Here is a 22,617-nt window from a genome sequence, read left to right on the forward strand (position 1 = left end):
ATCCATTGGACCACACAGGGATCCCATTAGTGTCAAATACTGTTGATGAGGCCCTCTTATTGTGAGTTAACCACCCACATAAAACTGTCACTGAACCTGTAGCCCCATACATGGATCAGCATTGCACGCTCTACCAGAAATGTGTTTGTGTGTGTATGGATGTTTGTGTGGGAGTAGGTGTTTGAGTTTGCATGCATTCATTCACATCAGTGTGTGCGTTCCCCTCCTGGACTACAAAGTTAAAATAGCTCTCCCTTGTCTTATCTTGATTGGCTGGGAGAATGCCGGGCGGAGAAGGGGGGGGGGCAGGCTGATGGGTGAGGAGCCACAGACGCTCTGTCGCTTTCAGGTCACCAGGGAGTACAGACAACGGAACCCCCGCAGGAGATGGTCTTTATCAAATACAAAGAAGCTGATGATAACTTAACTATACACCTGAGGGACAGAGGACAACTTTACTAACTCACTTGATTTTGGACAAAGGACAACTTTATGAAATACTAAAACTAGGAGAGATGTAGAGAGCTTTACTAGACTGATCACATCTGGAAAAGGATTGCCGTCGAAAGCCTCAAAGAAACGAAGAAGTGACTGGATATCGTAACAAAACACCTGTCAATCAAGAGAATACCACCTTTAACGCCCAAAACATTGACGTTTTAAGGAAAGATTTACCTTCAGAATATCAACCACAACTAAAAGAAGTGAAACTCAGATCCTAAACAGGAGAGAAGCAGGCTCCATTTCTACCAGGCAGTTTTAAAGAGATTAACCTGAACAAATCACAAATAATCTTTAGCTGAAAAACCCACCGTTGCAAGAGGAGCCTAGATTTACATTTACATTTACATTACATTTAAGTCATTTAGCAGACGCTCTTATCCAGAGCGACTTACAAATTGGGATAGAAGAGAGGACACTGCTTTTGGAAAAGGATTGTGTCCATGTGGAGTGTATGGAGTGTATGCGTAGACCTAAGACAAGGACGACTGTGAAGAAGGAATCGATGGCAGGCGGATCCAGGAAGTGCCACCCAGCGCGTATGTAAACAAAGTGCCATGCCCATGCTACGACTAGCCTGGCACAGAGGAGGGTGGGCACAAGGGAGGACCACAGTCTCTCCCTTACTCATACTGCTCCTCTCCAGTCTGCAGGTAAAATGGTCACCAGTTTTGGAACCTATATGACATCTTCCTAACAACTCTTCCTACTTGTTTCCTCTGTCAGCTCTCAAAGAAGGGCCAGTAAAAAATATCCATATAGATATTCTGTAAAATATGGCAAAAAGAATATTCTGTAAAAAACAAAAAAAGAAGTGTGTTGAAGTAATCTCACAAATAATCCAATCTGACAACAGAGAAACATAGATTTCAGTTGATCCACTATCGGATTTAGGTGAGAGGATGAGTTGCTACTGTTGGACTGTAAAACCCATAAACTATTTTACTGACTCGGTGAGATGATAATCCCTGAATTTGTGGTATTTAATACATTTTGTACAGATATGCAACTGGGATAGACAAGAACATGGGAGTTGCTTAGCAACGTGGCTATATGATAATGTACTGGATTGTATGGCATGGCAAACATATGGCCATAGATATCACTCCAGACATGAATATTATCACAAAATCTGCTGTCGCACACAAAATGTACAGGAGCAGCCAGAAACGGACATACAGTATACAGCACCTGCTGTAGAATGCAGCAGGCAAAGCATGATTCTATCAGAGTAACTCCTAAAACTCTGTTTACTGTAAATACATCCCTTAAAGGAAATGTTCACCCATTTTGAATGTTATGTGGTTTCTGTGCATCTCTGAGTGATGTTATATCGATTCCCTGGGTCATTTCATGTTTTCATGTGTATCAGAGTTACTGGCGTTCAAACAGGCAGAGATCCGGCCGGTATGACGTAGCACTGTGATAAAGTCTCTCTCATTACACTATAAGTGTATAGGAATACGAGTTTTAGATGGTGTTAAAGCATCTATCATATATGTCAGAATACAATACCGGCCGATGTCATAACGCGGTAGGTTGTCTTCTCTCGAATGAGCCATTGATCATATTTGTGTGATATTCCTACCTCAAGAAATGTTTTCTTTAACAGAGGGTCTAGTACATTTTTCCCATTTGTCTCTCTTTAGTCCAGGCTGCATTGCATGGTGCCATTGTCAGAGATATTATTATTATTATATTACGAATTATCACGCAATCCCTTCTCAAAGTCAGGTTATATGTCGAGAAACGTGCCTATTTTCCTCAAAAGTACGTAATGTTACGATTCTAAAGCTATACGACACTACATATAGCAAGTTAATTATCTCACATTGCGGAAAATATTTGTAATGTTGTATTTCTTGTTGATTAAATTCGTGCTAATGTTGGGTTTTTGAGCTGACGCCCAATAGACTCCCATTCCCTCCTTGACGGGGAGGCGCTCCTTGTCCCAGAATTGCCTAAAATGCACCGGGCGGCCCATTGACGTAGAATGGGCAACGTTTTCCATCTCCTCAAAATGTATATCTGCAGTTGCAAATGTTAGGCTCCACTCTGTGAGGCACATCAATCTGCAGGTTGAACATGGTGAGACTGTAGACTCCTAAATTGATAGTGCAGTTTGTTTAGGTCAATTTACAGCTAACTAGCTACTACATGCTGATATTGTCTTTGGTATTATTGTGTGTAGCTACGTTTGCTAGCTGGCTAGCTAACTAACAAGCCAGCCCATAGAGAGAGCATTGCGTTGTGGATTTTGTAGTCGACTTTAGCTGTAACAGATTTCCACAACGATTTGCCATGTTGCGACCAACCTTCTATCTCTAAAATGAAACATTTGTTTACAACAATAGAGATATCTCACATTTGACTCCCAGGTTCCTAAATTACATCAGCACTCTCTCCAAATCTATAACTGAGTTAAGCTCAGAATCCTTAAGTCTCTTGTGGATTTTAAATCCTATTTCTATAAGGTAGAGGAGAGCACATGTATTTTCTTTTCACCCCAGATAAAAGTAGAGACCGACACAAACTCTCTCTCTCGTCTGTGATATCTGCTGTCCAGACAACCTGATGATAAGAGACAGACAACCTGATGACAGGAAACAGACAACCTGATGGTAGGAAACAGACAACCTGATGGTAGGAAACAGACAACCTGGTGGTAGGAAACAGACAACCTGATGGTAGGAAACAGACAACCTGATGACAGGAAACAGACAACCTGATGACAGGAAACAGACAACCTGATGATAGGAAACAGACAACCTGATGACAGGAGACAGACAACCTGGTGGTAGGAAACAGACAACCTGATGATAGGAAACAGACAACCTGATGGTAGGAAACAGACAACCTGGTGGTAGGAAACAGACAACCTGATGATAGGAAACAGACAACCTGATGGTAGGAAACAGACAACCTGGTGGTAGGAAACAGACAACCTGGTGGTAGGAAACAGACAACCTGGTGGTAGGAGACAGACAACCTGGTGGTAGGAAACAGACAACCTGGTGGTAGGAAACAGACAACCTGGTGGTAGGAAACAGACAACCTGATGGTAGGAAACAGACAACCTGATGGTAGGAAACAGACAACCTGATGACAGGAGACAGACAACCTGATGGTAGGAAACAGACAACCTGGTGGGAGGAGACAGACAACCTGATGGTAGGAAACAGACAACCTGCTGGTAGGAAACAGACAACCTGGTGGTAGACAACCTGGTGGTAGGAAACAGACAACCTGGTGTAAGAAAACAGACAACCTGGTGGTAGGAAACAGACAACCTGCTGGTAGGAAACAGACAACCTGATGATAGGAAACAGACAACCTGATGGTAGGAAACAGACAACCTGATGGTAGGAAACAGACAACCTGGTGGTAGGAGACAGACAACCTGATGGTAGGAAACAGACAACCTGGTGGGAGGAAACAGACAACCTGGTGGTAGGAAACAGACAACCTGATGACAGGAAACAGACAACCTGATGACAGGAGACAGACAACTTGGTGGTAGGAAAAATACAACCTGATGATAAGAGACAAACAACCTGGTGGTAGGAAACAGACAACCTGATGGGAGGAAACAGACAACCTGGTGGTAGGAAACAGACAACCTGGTGGTAGGAAACAGACAACCTGGTGGTAGGAAACAGACAACCTGATGGTAGGAGATAGACAACATGATGGTAGGAGACAGACAACCTGGTGGGAGGAAACAGACAACCTGATGGTAGGAGACAGACAACCTGGTGGTAGGAGACAGACAACCTGGTGGTAGGAAACAGACAACCTGGTGGTAGGAAACAGACAACCTGGTGGTAGGAAACAGACAACCTGATGGTAGGAAACAGACAACCTGGTGGGAGGAAACAGACAACCTGATGGTAGGAGATAGACAACATGATGGTAGGAAACAGACAACCTGATGGTAGGAGATAGACAACATGATGGTAGGAAACAGACAACCTGGTGGTAGGAAACAGACAACCTGGTGGTAGGAAACAGACAACCTGATGACAGGAGACAGACAACATGATGGTAGGAAACAGACAACCTGGTGGTAGGAAACAGACAACCTGATGGTAGGAAACAGACAACCTGATGACAGGTGACAGACAACCTGATGGTAGGAGACAGACAACCTGATGGGAGGAAACAGACAACCTGGTGGTACACAACCTGGTGGTAGGAGACAGACAACCTGGTGGTAGGAAACAGACAACCTGGTGGTAGACAACCTGGTGGTAGGAAACAGACAACCTGGTGGTAGGAGATAGACAACATGATGGTAGGAAACAGACAACCTGATGGTAGGAGATAGACAACATGATGGTAGGAAACAGACAACCTGGTGGTAGGAGACAGACAACCTGGTGGTAGGAAACAGACAACCTGGTGGTAGGAAACAGACAACATGATGACAGGAGACAGACAACATGATGGTAGGAAACAGACAACCTGGTGGTAGGAAACAGACAACCTGATGGTAGGAAACAGACAACCTGATGACAGGTGACAGACAACCTGGTGGTAGGAGACAGACAACCTGGTGGTAGGAAACAGACAACCTGGTGGTAGGAGACAGACAACCTGGTGGTAGGAAACAGACAACCTGGTGGTAGGAAACAGACAACCTGGTGGTAGGAGACAGACAACCTGGTGGTAGGAAACAGACAACCTGGTGGTAGGAAACTTACAACCTGGTGGTAGGAAACAGACAACCTGGTGGTAGGAGACAGACAATATGATGGTAAGAGATAGAATGGGTAATTGAAGTGTTAGACAGTCAGGGAGCTCTTATCAGACAGAGGAACAGGTGGTGGTGTGTAGGGGAATAGAGTGGGTCATTGAAGTGTTAGACAGTCAGGGAGCTCTTATAGGATAGAGGAACAGGTGGTGGTGTGTAGGGGATAGAATGGACAGGCACATGGAGGATACACAGCTCAAGATTGAGATACTGTATGTATCCCTACTGGAGAGTGAAGGCAAGGCAGGGAATGTTAGTCAGAGATAGAGTACCACACATAGAAATAGAATCCATTGGATGGTACTACACCCCACCCGTGGAACGACAGATTATAAATAGGAAACTTTGATTCTCTGTTTACCTTTAAAAGGGAAGAGAAGGGTTGGTCTGTCACTAGAATCAGAAGGGTTGGTCTGTCACTAGAATCAGAAGAGAAGGGTTGGTCTGTCACTAGAATCAGAAGAGAAGGGTTGGTCTGTCACTAGAATCAGAAGAGAAGGGCTGGTCTGTCACTAGAATCAGAAGAGAAGGGTTGGTCTGTCACTAGAATCAGAAGAGAAGGGTTGGTCTGTCACTAGAATCAGAAGAGAAGGGTTGGTCTGTCACTAGAATCAGATGAGAAGGGTTGGTCTGTCACTAGAATCAGAAGAGAAGGGTTGGTCTGTCACTAGAATCAGAAGAGAAGGGTTGGTCTGTCACTAGCATCAGAAGAGAAGGGTTGGTCTGTCACTAGAATCAGAAGAGAATGGTTGGTCTGTCTCTAGAATCAAAAGAGACTGTTTGGTCTGTCACTAGAATTGGAAGAGAAGGGTTGGTCTGTCACTAGAATCATAAAAGAAGAGTTGGTATGGCACTAGAATCAGTAGGGTTAGTATGTTACTAGAATCCGAAGGGTTGGTCTGTCACTAGAATCAGAAGAGAAGGGTTGGTCTGTCACTAGCATCAGAAGAGAAGGGTTGGTCTGTCACTAGAATCAGAAGGGTTGGTCTGTCACTAGAGTCAGATCAGAAGGGTTAGTCTGTCACTAGAATCATAAAAGAAGAGTTGGTATTGCACTAGAATCAGTAGGGTTAGTATGTTACTAGAATCCGAAGGGTTGGTCTGTCACCAGAATCAGAAGGGTTGGCCTGTCACTAGAATCAGAAGAGAAGGGTTGGTCTGTCCCTAGAATCAGAAGAGAAGGGTTGGTCTGTCACTAGAATCAGAAGAGAAGGGTTGGTCTGTCACTAGAATCAGAAGAGAAGGGTTGGTCTGTCACTAGAATCAGAAGATAATTGTCTGTCTGTCACTAGAATCAGAAGAGAAGTGTTGGTCTGTCACTAGAATCAGAAGAGAAGGGTTGGTCTGTCACTAGAATCAAAAGATAAGGATTGGTTTGTCTCTAGAATCAAAAGGGTTGGTCTGTCACTAGAATCAGAATGGTTGGCCTGTCACTAGAATCGGAAGGGTTGGCCTGTCACTAGAATCAGAAGAGAAGTGTTGGTCTGTCACTAGAAACAGAAGAGAAGGTTTGGTCTGTCACTAGAATCGAAAGAGAGGGGCTGGTCTGTCACTAGAATCAGAAGATAATTGTCTGTCTGTCACTAGAATCAGAAGAGAAGGGTTGGTCTGTCACTAGAATCAGAAGAGAAGGGTTGGTCTGTCACTAGAATCAGATGAGAAAGGTTGGTCTGTCCCTAGAATCAAAAGCGTTGGTATGTCACTAGAAACAGATGGGTTGGTCTGTCACTAGAATCAGACGAGAAGGGTTGGTCTGTTGCTATAATCAGAATGGTTGGTCTGTCTCTAGAATCAAAAGAGACTGTTTGGTCTGTCACTAGAATTGGAAGAGAAGGGTTGGTCTGTCACTAGAATCAGAAGGGTTGGTCTGTCACTAGAATCATAAAAGAAGAGTTGGTATGGCACTAGAATCAGTAGGGTTAGTATGTTACTAGAATCCGAAGGGTTGGTCTGTCACTAGAATCAGAAGGGTTGGCCTGTCACTAGAATCAGAAGAGAAGGGTTGGTCTGTCACTAGAGTCAGATCAGAAGGGTTAGTCTGTCACTAGAATCATAAAATAAGAGTTGATATTGCACTAGAATCAGTAGGGTTAGTATGTTACTAGAATCCGAAGGGTTGGTCTGTCACCAGAATCAGAAGGGTTGGCCTGTCACTAGAATCAGAAGAGAAGGGTTGGTCTGTCACTAGCATCAGAAGAGAAGGGTTGGTCTGTCACTAGGATCAGAAGGGTTAGTATGTTACTAGAATCAGAAGAGAAGGATTAGTATGTCACTAGAATCAGAAGGGTTGGTAAGTCACTAGAATTGGAAGAGAAGGGTTGGTCTGTCACTAGAATCAGAGGAGAAGGGTTGGTATGTCACTACAATCAGAAGGGTTGGTCTGTCACTAGAATCAGAGGAGAAGGGTTGGTATGTCACTAGAATCAGAAGGGTTGGTTTGTCACTAGGATCAGAAGGGTTAGTCTGTCAGTAGGATCAGAAGGGTTGGGTTGATCTGTCACTAGAATCAGAGAAGAAGAGTGGATATGTCTCTAGAATCAGAAGAGAGGGGTTGGTTGGTATTAGAATTAGAAGGGTTGGTCTGTCATTAGAATTAGAAGAGAAGGGTTGGTATGTCACTGGAATCGTAAAAAAAGGTTTGGTTTGTCACTTGAATTAGAAAGATTGGTATGTCACTAGAATCAGAAGGGTTGGTCCGTAACTAGAATCGGAAGAGAAGGTTTGGTCTTTCACTAGAATCAGAAGAAATGGGTTGGTCTGTCACTATAATCAGAAGAGACGGGTTGGTCTTTCACTAGAATTAGAAGAGAAGGTCGGGCCTCTCGAGTGGCGCAGTAGTCCAAGGCACTGCATCGCAGTGTTGCGGCGTCAATACAGCCTGGAGTTCGATGCATAATTGGCCCAGCTTTGTCGTAGTTAGTGGAGGGTCTGGTCGGGGTGTGCTTTACTTGGCTCATCGCACTCTAGCGACTCCTTGTGGTGTGCCTGGTGCCAGCAGGCTGACTTCAGTCATCAGTTGAACTGTGTTTTTCTTTCGACACATTGGTGCAGCTGGCTTCTGGGTTAAGCTAGCGGATGTTAAGAAACGGGGCTTGGCGGGTCATGTTTCGGAGGACGCATGACTCCACGTTCGCCTCTCCCAAGCCAGTTGGGGAGTTGCAGCGATGAGACAAAATCATAACAACGAAATCTGGGAGAAAAAGGGGGTAAAAAGAACACTGCCCAAGGATGTGTTAAGATAGCTTAAGTTTTGGACCAAGATCATGAAAATGCAGGTAAGAACCCAAATCTGATTTCCTTTTTATTGCCAATCTTTTTTTTTCTGACTGTCCACACATAGTTTTTACATGTGACCTGAATCAGATTGATGTAGCATCTGAAGGAGCACACAAATGCAACGCTAATTTCCCATCTCTGTTGCTTTACATTTTGGGGTGGTTGTCATGGCAATGCCAGCTCATGTGCAATGAAACTACTTATTTCCCCAATTATTGGCAAAAGATTTGATCTAATTGGTCGAACAAGACCAATTAATCGGGTTAAATATCTGAATTGGGCAGCCATATGGAAGCGGTATAAACTGGAAATTATAAGATCAGATTTTATGTGTTTTTATGTTGTTGTTGCTGAAAAAATCAGATGGGGAACAGATATGCACATAATTAATGAAAGATCTGAATTGGGCTGCCTGTGTAAATGCAGCCTAACTGAGGCTCTGCTGGTTAAATCTCCCAACGTTATTTCTCCCCTCAGTAAATGATACCGGTATATTTACTTCTAGTAGTATAGACCACATGATATTATGGGCTCGATTCAATCCGTATATCACCGAAGTTCAGTGTGTTCGTGGAAACTGCATTCACAGTTAAAGACCCAGTTCAGTGAAAAACATGATTTCCTGTGTTTTATATACATTTCCACACTGAGGTTGGAATTATACTGTGAAATTGTGAAAATTATAATCATGACTTTTTATTGTAAGAGCTGTTTGAAAAGACCGCCTGAATTCATTGTATCCTGTTTTCGAGGGGTGAAGTTTAGGTCACCAGGTGATAAATTAGGTGTTAGACCAATAAGGAAAGTTTCAAACCTCTCTGCCAATAACAGCTATCCCTCCCCATTCAGACCACTCCCAGACAGACAGTCCTGGCAAAATGATGTGTTTGCCAAGAAGCTTTTTTTGTTTTTACAATCACAGTAAGGTACTTCATTTTTACCCAGAAATATTTTGATATTGAGATAAAAATGGCTGCAATGGACCTTTTCACCCTGTCAGCTCAATCGGAAATTACCTGTACATTTCAATTGCGAGATAGCGCTGAAATTCGGCGACACGGATTGAATTGAGCCCTAGGCTTGTGAAATTGCCTAAACAGACTCCTAAGACGATTGAGGTTGAGCAGTTAGATACCTCAGCGTGAATTCTACTCAAACACTGCCATCTTGTGGACTCTCACTCCAACCACATTACCCCTCTGTCTTCCTGACACATTGTGGGGGCCCGGGGGTGGTACATGTTAATAGTTTATCATGGACTACTCTTTTTGGATTTTCTTATTTGACATGAAAGGTGGTGGTTCTGTGATTGATTGTGTTGTATTTTCATTAGGATCCCCCATTAGCTGATGCCATGAAGCTGACACTTAAAGAGTTGATCTCTAAAAGGAATGAATATAGGGAGAACTGCACCAGGATTTTAGCAGAAAGCTACTTCTCAGGAACTGGTGAGCAGTTTTGTTTTTGGCCCTGGCCACTTGCATGTATCATTGTAGCATGTTTCTGCTACAATGTGTATTGTAATTGTACTGCAGCCAGACTGTCAGTGCTGCAATTAATCTGTATGGAAATTAATTTGAAGTTTTTAATTAATTTTGAGATAAGCAGTAGCACTTTTTTAATCATGTACTTTTCAGTTTGCCTCTTTACTCTGTCCTTGTTTGTCCTTTCAGGAACCTACTGTAACGGGACGGTTGACCTATTTGTGTGTTGGCCCCACTCAGCTCCTGGTAATGTGTCAGTGCCCTGTCCTTCTTACCTCCCCTGGGTCACAGAGGGTGAGTCTCCAGGCTTCGTATCACACACGTTCCATATCCATTATGTCACGTGATGGCACAACATGACATAATACCATTTCTACCAAAGTAGAAAGTTAAACCTATCTTCCAACACGGTTAGCTCGTGAGCACATCTCTCCATAACCAATCTATTGGTTCCTCTTCTTTTCCTGACCCAGATGACTCCAGGAGTGTGTACAGGCAGTGTCTGTCCAATGGGAGCTGGCGACTCCAGGAGAATTCTTCGGAAGCCTGGCGGGACCAGAGAGAATGCGATGAGAAACGTTTCTTTGAAGCCGAGGTGAGGGAAAGGCTGTGAGGAAACCTTTGGAAAAGGCCTTGTAACTGAATTGTCAAACATAAATCCAGATAAAAAGCAGAACGTTCCATCGAGGTCAAAGGTCACCTCTTTTACTTTTGTTTGTCTGTTGTTTTCCAGGAGAATGAGGTGTTTCGCCAAGGAGCACTGAGGGTTATCTCCATCGTCGGCTACGCTCTGTCCCTCTTCTCCCTCTCTCTGGCCACTCTCCTCATGAGCATTCTCAGGTCAGTGTCATGGGGTCAGCATAAACAGCTTAGACACATGTTGATGATGGTTATGATGAATTCTACTATGGTTGGGCGATGACATGATTGCAAAATTAATGACATTCTCCTTAGGCATCGATTCAAACCCACTAGTCAGTGTTCAATGTCAGTATATAATATGTAAATATGTAACGGATATCAGGGGAGGTAGAATAACAAGATCACAGATGTTGTCGATCACTATAAATGACATTATAACAACTACGTTGTATTGCCTATGTACTGGGCACTTATCTTAATCACATAATAACAAAATCAACTTCCACGCTAAATAGTCAGTGGTGGTTTTGAGTCAATGCCAACCTCTGTCTCTTCCAGGAAGCTCCACTGTACGAGGAACTACATCCACATGAATCTGTTTGTGTCGTTCATGATGAGAGCCATAGCCGTTTTCATAAAGGAGATCGTTTTACATGTCATGTACACCAAGCTACCCATTGACGACCCAGGGTGGAACTCATACTCCAACTCAGTGGTATTCATCTCCTACAGAGAATTTAATTAGAAATTACCTTCAGAATATTTATTTCTTATGATATAAGCTCAAAATGGCCAGAAAGAATAACTTTCTTCTGAAACTCGTCAGTCTATTCTTGTTCTGAGAAATGAAGGCTTTCCATGTGAGAAATTGCCAAGAAACTGAAGATCTCGTACAACGATGTGTACTACTCCCTTCACAGAACAGTGCAAACTATCTCTAACCAGAATAGAAAGAGGAGTGAGAGGCCCCCGTGCACAACTGAGCAAGAGGACACGTACATTAGAGTGTCTAGTCTGAGAAACAGACGCCTCACAAGTCCTCAACTGGCTGTTTCATTAAATAGTGAAGGGAGTAGTACACAGCATTGTACGAGATCTTCAGTTTCTTGGCAATATCTCACATGGAATAGCCTTCATTACTCAGAACAAGAATAGACTGACGAGGTTCAGAAGAAAGGTCTTTGTTTCTGGCAATTTTGAGCCTGTAATCAAACCCACAAATCCTGATGCTCCAGATACTCAACTAGTCTAAAGAAGGCCAGTTTGATTGCTTATTTAAACAGGACAACAGTTTTCAGCTTTGCTAACATAATTGCAAAAGGGTTTTCTAATGATCAATTAGCCTTTTCAAATTATAAACTTGAATTAGCTAACACAATGTGCCATTGGAACACAGGAGTGATGGTTGCTGATAATGGGCCTCTGTACACCTATGTAGATATTCCATAAAAACATCTGCCTTTTCCAGCTACAATAGTCATTTACAAAGTTAACAATGTCTACACTGTATTTCTGCAGTGTAATTTACATTTTACAAGACAGTGTAATGTATATAGTTAAGGCAGTGTAATGTATATATATAACAAGGCAGTGTAATGTATATATTTAACAAGGCAGTGTAATGTATATATTTAACAAGGCAGTGTAATGTATATATTTAACAAGGCAGTGTAATGTATATATTTAACAAGGCAGTGTAATGTATATATTTAACAAGGCAATGTAATGTATATATTTAACAAGGCAGAGTAATGTATATATTTAACAAGGCAGTGTAATGTATATATTTAACAAGGCAGAGTAATGTATATATTTAACAAGGCAATGTAATGTATATATTTAACAAGACAGTGTAATGTATATATTTAACAAGGCAGTGTAATGTATATATTTAACAAGGCAGTGTAATGTATATATATAACAAGGCAGTGTAATGTATATATTTAACAAGGCAGTGTAATGTATATATATAACAAGGCAGTGTAATGTATATATTTAACAAGGCAGTGTAATGTATATATTTAACAAGGCAGTGTAATGTATATATATAACAAGGCAGTGTAATGTATATATATAACAAGGCAGTGTAATGTATATATTTAACAAGGCAGTGTAATGTATATATTTAACAAGGCAGTGTAATGTATATATTTAACAAGGCAGTGTAATGTATATATTTAACAAGGCAGTGTAATGTATATATATAACAAGGCAGTGTAATGTATATATATAACAAGGCAGTGTAATGTATATATTTAACAAGGCAGTGTAATGTATATATTTAACAAGGCAGTGTAATGTATATATTTAACAAGACAGTGTAATGTATATAGTTAAGGCAGTGTAATGTATATATATAACAAGGCAGTGTAATGTATATAGTTAAGGCAGTGTAATATATATATTTAACAAGGCAGTGTAATGTATATATATAACAAGGCAGTGTAATATATATATTTAACAAGGCAGTGTAATGTATATATTTAACAAGGCAGTGTAATGTATATATTTAACAAGACAGTGTAATGTATATAGTTAAGGCAGTGTAATGTATATATATAACAAGACAGAGTAATGTATATATATAACAAGGCAGTGTAATGTATATATATAACAAGGCAGTGTAATGTATATATATAACAAGGCAATGTAATTTATATATATAACAAGGCAGTGTAATGTATATATTTAACAAGGCAGTGTAATGTATATATTTAACAAGGCAGTGTAATGTATATATATAACAAGGCAGTGTAATGTATATATTTAACAAGGCAGTGTAATGTATATATTTAACAAGGCAGTGTAATGTATATATTTAACAAGACAGTGTAATGTATATAGTTAAGGCAGTGTAATGTATATATATAACAAGGCAGTGTAATGTATATAGTTAAGGCAGTGTAATATATATATTTAACAAGGCAGTGTAATGTATATATTTAACAAGGCAGTGTAATGTATATATTTAACAAGACAGTGTAATGTATATAGTTAAGGCAGTGTAATGTATATATATAACAAGACAGAGTAATGTATATATATAACAAGGCAGTGTAATGTATATATATAACAAGGCAGTGTAATGTATATATTTAACAAGGCAGTGTAATGTATATATTTAACAAGGCAGTGTAATGTATATATTTAACAAGGCATTGTAATGTATATGTTTAACAAGGCAGTGTAATGTATATATTTAACAAGGCAGTGTAATGTATATATTTAACAAGGCAGTGTAATGTATATATTTAACAAGGCAGTGTAATGTATATATTTAACAAGGCAATGTAATGTATATATTTAACAAGGCAATGTAATGTATATATTTAACAAGGCAGTGTAATGTATATATTTAACAAGGCATTGTAATGTATATGTTTAACAAGGCAGTGTAATGTATATATTTAACAAGGCAGTGTAATGTATATATTTAACAAGGCAGTGTAATGTATATATTTAACAAGGCAATGTAATGTATATATTTAACAAGGCAGTGTAATGTATATATTTAACAAGGCAGTGTAATGTATATATTTAACAAGGCAGTGTAATGTATATATTTAACAAGGCAGTGTAATGTATATATTTAACAAGGCAGTGTAATGTATATATTTAACAAGGCAATGTAATGTATATATTTAACAAGGCAGTGTCATTTCTAATATTGAATAGTCTCTCCTCTTCCTGTAGATAGCGGTGGTATGTAAGGCCTCCCGGATGTCCATGGAGTATTTTGTAGCCTGTAACTACTTCTGGCTCCTGGTGGAAGCCATCTTCCTCCACACTCTCCTCTTCACCGCCGTCCTCACCAAGAGACGGCTGCTCAAGAGATACATGCTCATTGGCTGGGGTCAGGTTCTAATGTTTCAAAGACATGTTCATTGGCTAGGTTAAGGCTGTAATGAAGATAGATGAACAACTACGGCAACAAAATACTCTTTGTTCTTCCTAAAGGTACTCCATTCGTGTTTGTGGTGCCATGGACAGTTACCAAAGTTTTATTTGAAAATGAAGGGTAAGTATGTATTTTGGGAGCATTTCCTCTCATTTCAACACTTCTGATCATATTTCTGGCTTTTCGCATAAAGTAATCAATCAGTAGTGATCTGTGTACTTACCCAATACATCTATGCTATAAGCTGATACTCTAGGCCTAAATCTGGTTTGAAAATCTTCTGTCCTAAGGTGCTGGGCCAATCAGGATAGATGGATCTGGTGGATAATAAGAGGTCCGATCACTGTATCTGTGTTGGTGAGTAGCAGCCAACCAGGGCCGTGCACGGGCCTTGGAGAGAAAGGTGCTCAAAGTGAAAAAAGCCCCCCAAAAAACAACTGTTGACTTAATTTTCTTACATTCAAAGCTAATTAAGCCAAATGAGTGTGTATATATACAGTACCAGTCAAAAGTTTGGACACAGCTACTCATGCAAGGGTTTTTCTTAATTTTTTAAAACTAATTTCTATATTGTAGAATAATAGTGAAGATATCAAAACTATGAAATAACACATATGGAATCATGTAGTAACAAAAACAGTATTAAACAAATTGATTCTTCAAAGTAGCCACCCTATGCCTTGATGACAGCTTTGCACACTCTTGGCATTCTCTTATCCAGCTTCACCTGGAATGCTTTTCCAACAGTCTTGAAGGAGTTCCCACATATGCTGAGCACTTGTTGGCTGCTTTTCCATCACTCTGCAGTCCAACTCATCCCAAACCATCTCAATTGGGTTGAGGTCTGGTGATTGTGGGGACCAGCTCATCTGACAGCCTGGAGGTGTGTTGGGTCATGGTCCTGTTGAAAAACAAATGATAGTCCCACTAACCGCAAACCAGATGGGATGGCATATCGCTGGAGAATGCTGTTGTAGCCATGCTGGTTAAGTGTGCCTTGAATTCTAAATAAATCACTGACAGTGTCACCAGCAAACCATCCCCACACCATCACACCTCCTCCTCCATGCTTCACGGTGGGAACCACACATGCGGAGATCATCCGTTTATCCACTCTGCATCTCACAAAGCCACCCCGGTTGGAACGCAAAATCTCAAATTTGGACTCATCAGACCAAAGGACAGATTTCCACCGGTCTAATGTCCATTGCACATGTTTCTTGGCCCAAGCAAATTTCTTATTATTATTGGTGTCCTTTAGTAGTGGTTTCTTTCCAGCAATTTGACCATGATGATTCATGCAGTCTCCTCTGGACAGTTGATGTTGAGATTTGTCTGCTCCAATCTGAAATGCAGTTAATTGATGATTTCTGAGGCTGGTAACTCTAATGAACTTGTCCTCTGCAGCAAAGTTAACTCTGGGTCTTCCTTTCCTGTGGCGGTCCTGATGAGAGACAGTTTCATCATAGCGCTTGTTGGTTTTTGAGACTGCACTTGAAGAAACTTTCAAAGTTCTTGAAATTTTCTTAAAGTAATGATGGACTGTCGATTATCTTCACTTATTTGTGTCACACCCTGATCTGTTTCACCTGTCTTGTGCTTGTCTCCACCACCCACCAGGTGACTCCTATTTTTATCCAGTATCCCCTGGGTATTTATACCTGCGTTATCAGTTTGTCTGTTGCCAGTTTGTCTTGTTATGTCAAGTCTTACCAGCATCTTGCCCATTTCTCCTGTTCTCAAGTTTTGTTTAGTAGTCTTCCCTGGGTCATATCCTGAGTCGTGATAGTACAAAGTGGTCATAATTGATCCAGCAGATTTGGACCATCTCTGCAACACTGTCTCTTCACAAGGAGCCACCATTGGAAGACATGAAGCGTTACTACATAACCTTGTGGAAGGATTCCACACCTTGGCGGAACACCATGACCATGCCATTAGTGCATTGTTGGAACAATTCCGCAGACTATCTATTAGGCAGGAAGCAACAAGGGAAACCTCCCAGACTCTCAGTAACCCCGCTACTAGCGGTGCTTCTTCCCATCCTACCCCGGCTTCCCGAGAACCCCGCTTCCCCTTCTGAAGCGCTACACTGGGGATGCTGGAATCTGCTGGGTGTCTCTCTCCCAGTGCTCCTTCATTTTTGAGCTGCAGCCCTCTTCGTTTCCGTTGGACGATTCTAAGATAGCATATCTTATAATGCTGATGTGTGAGCAATCGCCGTAGGTTGGAGGATTTTGTGGCAGAAGTAAGGAAGGTGTTCGACTCTCCGTTGTCTGGGAGAGAGGCGGAAGCTACTTCAATTGCGTCAAGACTCCCATAGTGTGGCAGACTACACAGTAGACTTTCACACTTTAGCCGCAGAGAGTGCCTGGAACCCGGGATCCCTGTTCGACATGTTCCATCATGGATTATCGGAAGGAATAAACGACGAGCTCGCAGCCCGGGAACTGCCCTTGGACCTCGACTCTCTTGACCATAAGGATCTATGGTCAACTATGGGAACGCAGTAGGGAGAGGATTGTCGTGGCTCCAGAGGCACAACCTCCTGATTGACTGGGCTATGGGTTCTATCATGGGTTGGAGCCCGTTCTGCCATGTGCATTGCCTCAAGGTGGCGTGGCCCGCCCCTGGATGTCTTCCTGCGGACTTGGATAAAGCCTCGCCTCTCTCTGCCATTCCTGCGGAGTATCAAGACCTCCAAGAGGTTTTCAACAAGGCCCGCACCACATCTCTTCCTCCGCATCAACCCTATGACTGTGCCATTGACCTCCTCCCTGGCACTACACCGCCTCGGGGGCGGCTTTAATCCCTGTCGGGTCCGGAGATCAAGACTATGGAAGGGTACATTGAGGACTCTCTGGGGGCAGGGTTCATTCGTCCTTCTTCCTCCCCTGCTGGTGCAGGGCTCTTCTTTGTTGGGAAGGACAAAACCCTGCGCCCGTGTATCGACTACTGGGGCCGGTAAAGAACCGCAACCCGCTACCACTCCTCTCCTCAGCTTTCGAGCCTCTCCAGGGGCGACTGAATTCTCGAAGTTGGACCTTCGGAATGCCTACCATCTGATTTGGATAAGGGAAGGAGAGGAATGAAAGACAGCCATTAACACAGCTAGCGGGCACTACAAGTATCTGGTTATGCCATTGGGACTGACCAACACTCCCGCAGTGTTCCAGGCTCTGATTAATGAGTGCTCCGTGACACGTTGAACTGGTTCGTGTTTGTCTACCTTGACAACATCCTTGTCTTTTCCTGTTCAGTTCAGGAGCATGTTCTCCACATCACACAAGTCCTGCAGTGCCTCCTTGAGAACCAGTTGTTTGTCAAGGCGGAGAAGTAAGAATTTCATCGTTCTGCTATCTCCTTTCTGGCATACGTCATTGCTGCCGGAAACATTCAGATGGATCCAGACAAGGTGAGAGCGGTGGTGTAGTGGCCCCAAACCACATCCAGAGTGCAGCTGCAATGTTTCCTAGGATATGCTAATTTGTACCGCTGCTTCATACGGGTCTACAGTACCCTGGCTTCCCCCCTCTCTGCACTCACCTCACCCAATGTTCCGTTCACATGATCCCCAGCTGCTGACCGGGCATTTTCAGATCTCAAGCATCGGTTCACTACAGCCCTCATCTTAATCCTTCCGGACCCATCCCGTCTGTTCATGGTGGAGGTTAACGCCTCGGATGTTGGAGTGTGGACAGTCCTGTCCCAGCATTTTGCCCAGGACCAAAAGCTGTATCCCTGCGTTTTCCTTAACCATTGTCTTAATCCCACGGAGAGGAACTATGACGTTGGAGGAATGGAGTCACTGGCCAAAAAAGGCGGAACATCCATTCCTAGTGTGGACTGACCATAAGAATCTGGAATATCTCTGCACTGCCAAGTGCCTCAATTCAAGGCAGGCTCGTTGGGCTGTGTTCACTCGTTTCAATTTCACCATCTCCTACCGCCCTGGGTCCAAGAATGTGAAGCCTGATGCCCTCTCTCGCTTGCATAGCTCCGCTGCTACTCCGTCTGACCCAGAGACCATCCTCCCTACCTCCTGCTTAGGCTCGAGGGGCCCGGCTAAACGGTTGTTCGTCCCGGATTCTGTCTGGTCCCTGGTCCTGGAATGGGCTCATTGCTCTAATCTAACCTGCCACCCCGGCTCCCGCCCATAACCTGGCCTTCCTCCGACAAAGTTTTTGGTGGCCCACTATGTTTTCTGACATTCAGCGCCGCATGCATGGTGTGTGCTCAGAATAAGACTCAGCGGAAAGCTCCGACCTGGCCTCCTTCAACCACTCCCTGTTCCTCATCGCCCCTGGTCCCATATATCCCTGAACTTTGTCACTGGTCTCCCTCCATCTGATGGCAACACCACCATCCTTACAATGGTGGATAGGTTTTCCAAAGCTGCCCACTTCATCCCCCTTCCCAAGTCACCCTCAGCCCAAGGAGACGGCTCAACTCATGGTAAGTCTTCTGAATCCATGGACTTCCAGTTAACATAGTCTCCGATTGTGATCCTCATATCTCGTGCCGATTCTGGAACACTTTCTGCAACATCATTGGGTCGTCGGCCAGCCTGTCCACGGGGTTTTGTCCTCAATCTAACGGCCAGTCGGAGCATGCCATTCAGGGCCTGAAGACAACTCTTGGTGCCTCTTCTCGGCCAACCCCTCCACCTGGAGCCAGAAACTTGTGTGGGTGGAGTATGCCCTGAATCCCCTTCCCTGCCCGGCCACTGGTCTCTCGCTTTCATCCCGCTTAATTGGCCCTTTTCCCATCTCTAAAGTCCTTTGCCACACTGCTGTTCATCTTCTGTTTCCCTGCACCCTCCACATACATTCCACTTTCATTTTCAGTGTCAGCCTGCCCTTTACCTGCCTCTTTGTTATAATAAATATTCTGAGAACCGTACTATCTGCTTCTTCTGTCTGCATCTGGGACATATCCTGAATCGTGATCATTTGAGCTGTTCTTGCCATAATATGGTATTTTACCAAATAGGGCTATCCTTCAAACTCATTAAGAAGGAAAGAAATTCCACAAACTAACTTTTAACAAGGCACAACTGTGACGGGTGACTACCTCATGAAGCTGGTTGAGAGAAGCTGTCATCCAAGTCAAAGGGTGGCTACTTTGAAGAATCTGAATATAAAATATATTTTGATTTAACACATTTTAGCTTTCTACAGGATTCCATATGTGTTATTTCATAGTTTTGATGTCCACTATTATTCTACAATGTAGAAAACAGTACAAATAAAGATAAACCCTTGTAGGTGTGTCCAAATGTTTGCCTTTCAATCTGTCTGTCCCAGCTTTGATGCACCTATACTGACCTTGCCTTCTGGATGGAAGCGTGGTGAACATGTAGTGGCTCGGGTGGTTATTGTCCTTGATGATCTTTTTTGCTTTCCTGTGACATTGGGTGTTGTAGGTGTCCTGGAGGGCAGGTCATTTGCCCCCGGTGGTGCTTTGTGCAGACCATACCATCCTCTGGAGAGCCCTCCGCTTGTGGTCGGTGCAATTGCCGTACTAGACGGTGATACAGCCCGACAGGATGCTCTCAATAAGTGCACCTGTACAAGTTAGTGAGGGTTTTCGGTGACAAGCCACATTTTTTCAGCCTACTGAGGTTGAAGAGGTGCTGTTGCGCCTTCTTCACCACACTGTCTGTGTGGGTGAACCATTTCAGTTTGTCAGTGATATGTACACAGAGGAACTTCAAACTTTCCACCTTCTCCACTACTGTCTCGTCAATGTGGATAAGGGGGTGCTCCCTTTGCTTTTTCCTGAAGTCCATGATCATCTCTTTTGTCTTCCTGACATTGAATGAGAGGTTATTTTCCTGACACCACACTCCGCGGGCCCTCACCTCCTCCTTTAGTTCAGTTACCTTAGCTTTCTTGGGAACAGGAACAATGGTGGCCATCTTGATGCATTTGGGGACAGCATACTGGGATAGGGATTGATTGGATATGTCCATAAACACACCAACCAGCTGGTCTGCGAGTGCTCTGAGGACTGGGATGCCATCTTGGCCGGGATCATTGCGAGGATTAACAAGTTTAAATGTTTTGGTTAGGGAAGGTTTTAATAGACAGACTGACCAGGTGAATCCAGGTGAATGCAATGATCCCTTATAAATGTCACTTGTTAAATCCACTTCAATCAGTGTAGATGAAGGGGAGGAGACAGGTTAAAGATAAAGGGGAGGAGTCAGGTTAAAGATAAAGGGGAGGAGACAGGTTAAAGATAAAGGGGAGGAGTCAGGTTAAAGATAAAGGGGAGGAGACAGGTTAAAGATAAAGGGGAGGAGACAGGTTAAAGAAGGACTTTTAAGCCTTGAGCTAATTGACATATGGATTTTGTATGTGTGTCATTCAGATTGTCAATGGGCAAGACAAAATACTGAAGTGCCTTTGAATGGGGTATAGTAGTAGGTGCCAGGTGTACAGGTGTCAAGAACTGCAACACTGCTGGGTTTTTCAAGAATGGTCCACCACCCAAAGGAAATCCAGCCATCTTGACACAACTGTGGGAAGCATTGGAGTCAACATGAGCCAGCATCCATGTGGAACACATTCAACACCTTGTATAGTCCATGTCCCAACAAGTTGACGCTGGTCTATGAGCAAGTCCATATCAGGAAGGTGTTCCTAATGTTTGGTATACTCAGTGTATTTATTATTTTTCATTATTATTATTAATATATATATTTTTTAGCATAGGCCTTTATTTTCTGCAAAACCCCATTGCAAGCAAGCTTATAGCCTTCTGCTCAAAGAGAGAGCAAATAGGGGCGGGCTATCAGCTGATAACGAATGTAGATTATGTGAATCAGATTGTTTCAACAGGATAGCTAACTAACTAGTCTTCACCTGTGATTGGAGGTTATCCTGCTGCTGACATCTGCGTCTTAGGCCTACTAATAAATTGAAGCCTTCCATGTTCCTGACCGTGAGATGACCAATGCAACTCAAACGGGATCCGCTTCAACACTACGGTTTGGCGCCGGTAGCTTCTCCAGGACGAGTGCAGTGCGTGTGCTCGTCTATGGGCAGGGGAGGGGGACTGATACCTAACAACGTAACACAATGATAAATCACCCATCAAACCATATAGACTGACACACTGGGGGCATCAGTTCTCCTCAGCGTTCCAGTGATTTCTCACTGATTTCACACTGATTTTGGGATGTCTGTAAGATCAGTAGTTGGTAGAGACAAAGTGTAGATCAGTAGTCAGTAGAGACCAAGTGACATAGACTTCAGCCAGAGTAGTGGTTGTCATATGTGGTCATAAGCATATCTATGGGGCAGAATGGTTAGGGTGCACTGATGACAATAACATGGGGTTTCTGTTCTTTAAAGACACCGTTTTGACACACCAGACTAAAAACCTGGACATGTCTTACTGTTTTACAGAAACGTTTTTTAATTGATTTGTGTTGCAGGTCATTTTCTACATATTCATCAAAATACTAATGCTGCTGCTCTCAAAGTTAAAAGCAGACCAAGTGAGATTCACAGACTACAGATACAGGTACTGTTTCTCAAAAGGGTGACTGATCTGTTACAGGAGTAAAACCCCAGTACTGTCTGAATGCCGTAACGCCTTTCCTTTCCTCTAAGCTTGGCCAGGGCTACACTAGTCCTGATCCCTTTACTGGGAATCCACGAGGTGGTTTTCACTCTCCTGATTGACGAGTGTGTGGAGGGAAACACCCGCTATGCCAGGAACGTCATCAACCTCACCCTCAGCTCCTTCCAGGTGAGAGCTGAGAACAATGGCCGCATGTCACAACAAGAACAATGGCCGCATGTCACAACAAGAACAATGTTTTGTTATGTTTCCATTGATTTATGTTCCTGTTGAGGATAGAAAAGAAAGCACCCAGATCCCATTGAGAACAACATTTAGTGGGAGAAATTAGTCCTGATAAAAAAATGCATTGGAAAATGAGCCAGTAGAGTAATGCCAATCACTATCATACCTCTCTCTCAGGGATTCTTGGTTTCTGTGCTGTACTGCTTCGCCAATGGAGAGGTAGCTATCCACAAACTATCAGTTAA

The 22,617-nt window shown here is 42.9% G+C and overlaps 1 protein-coding gene across 1 annotated transcript in view; it reads left to right on the plus strand.

The window, feature by feature from the left end:
• The first annotated feature begins 360 nt into the window (after window positions 1-360).
• The window catches only part of LOC115107165 (glucagon-like peptide 2 receptor), a 30,409-nt gene continuing 8,152 nt past the window's right edge, over window positions 361-22,617 (plus strand). The window contains exons 1-12 of the mRNA XM_029630596.2: window positions 361-1,154; window positions 9,864-9,978; window positions 10,204-10,308; window positions 10,488-10,609; window positions 10,748-10,854; window positions 11,215-11,371; window positions 14,350-14,509; window positions 14,614-14,674; window positions 14,845-14,911; window positions 21,999-22,087; window positions 22,177-22,315; window positions 22,550-22,591. Coding sequence (XP_029486456.1) covers window positions 1,059-1,154; window positions 9,864-9,978; window positions 10,204-10,308; window positions 10,488-10,609; window positions 10,748-10,854; window positions 11,215-11,371; window positions 14,350-14,509; window positions 14,614-14,674; window positions 14,845-14,911; window positions 21,999-22,087; window positions 22,177-22,315; window positions 22,550-22,591 — 1,260 coding nt within the window. The 5' untranslated portion in view covers window positions 361-1,058. The remainder of the gene's footprint in view (window positions 1,155-9,863; window positions 9,979-10,203; window positions 10,309-10,487; window positions 10,610-10,747; window positions 10,855-11,214; window positions 11,372-14,349; window positions 14,510-14,613; window positions 14,675-14,844; window positions 14,912-21,998; window positions 22,088-22,176; window positions 22,316-22,549; window positions 22,592-22,617) is intronic.

This window comes from Oncorhynchus nerka, linkage group LG23 (genome assembly GCF_034236695.1).
Source record: "Oncorhynchus nerka isolate Pitt River linkage group LG23, Oner_Uvic_2.0, whole genome shotgun sequence".
NCBI lineage: Eukaryota > Metazoa > Chordata > Actinopteri > Salmoniformes > Salmonidae > Oncorhynchus > Oncorhynchus nerka.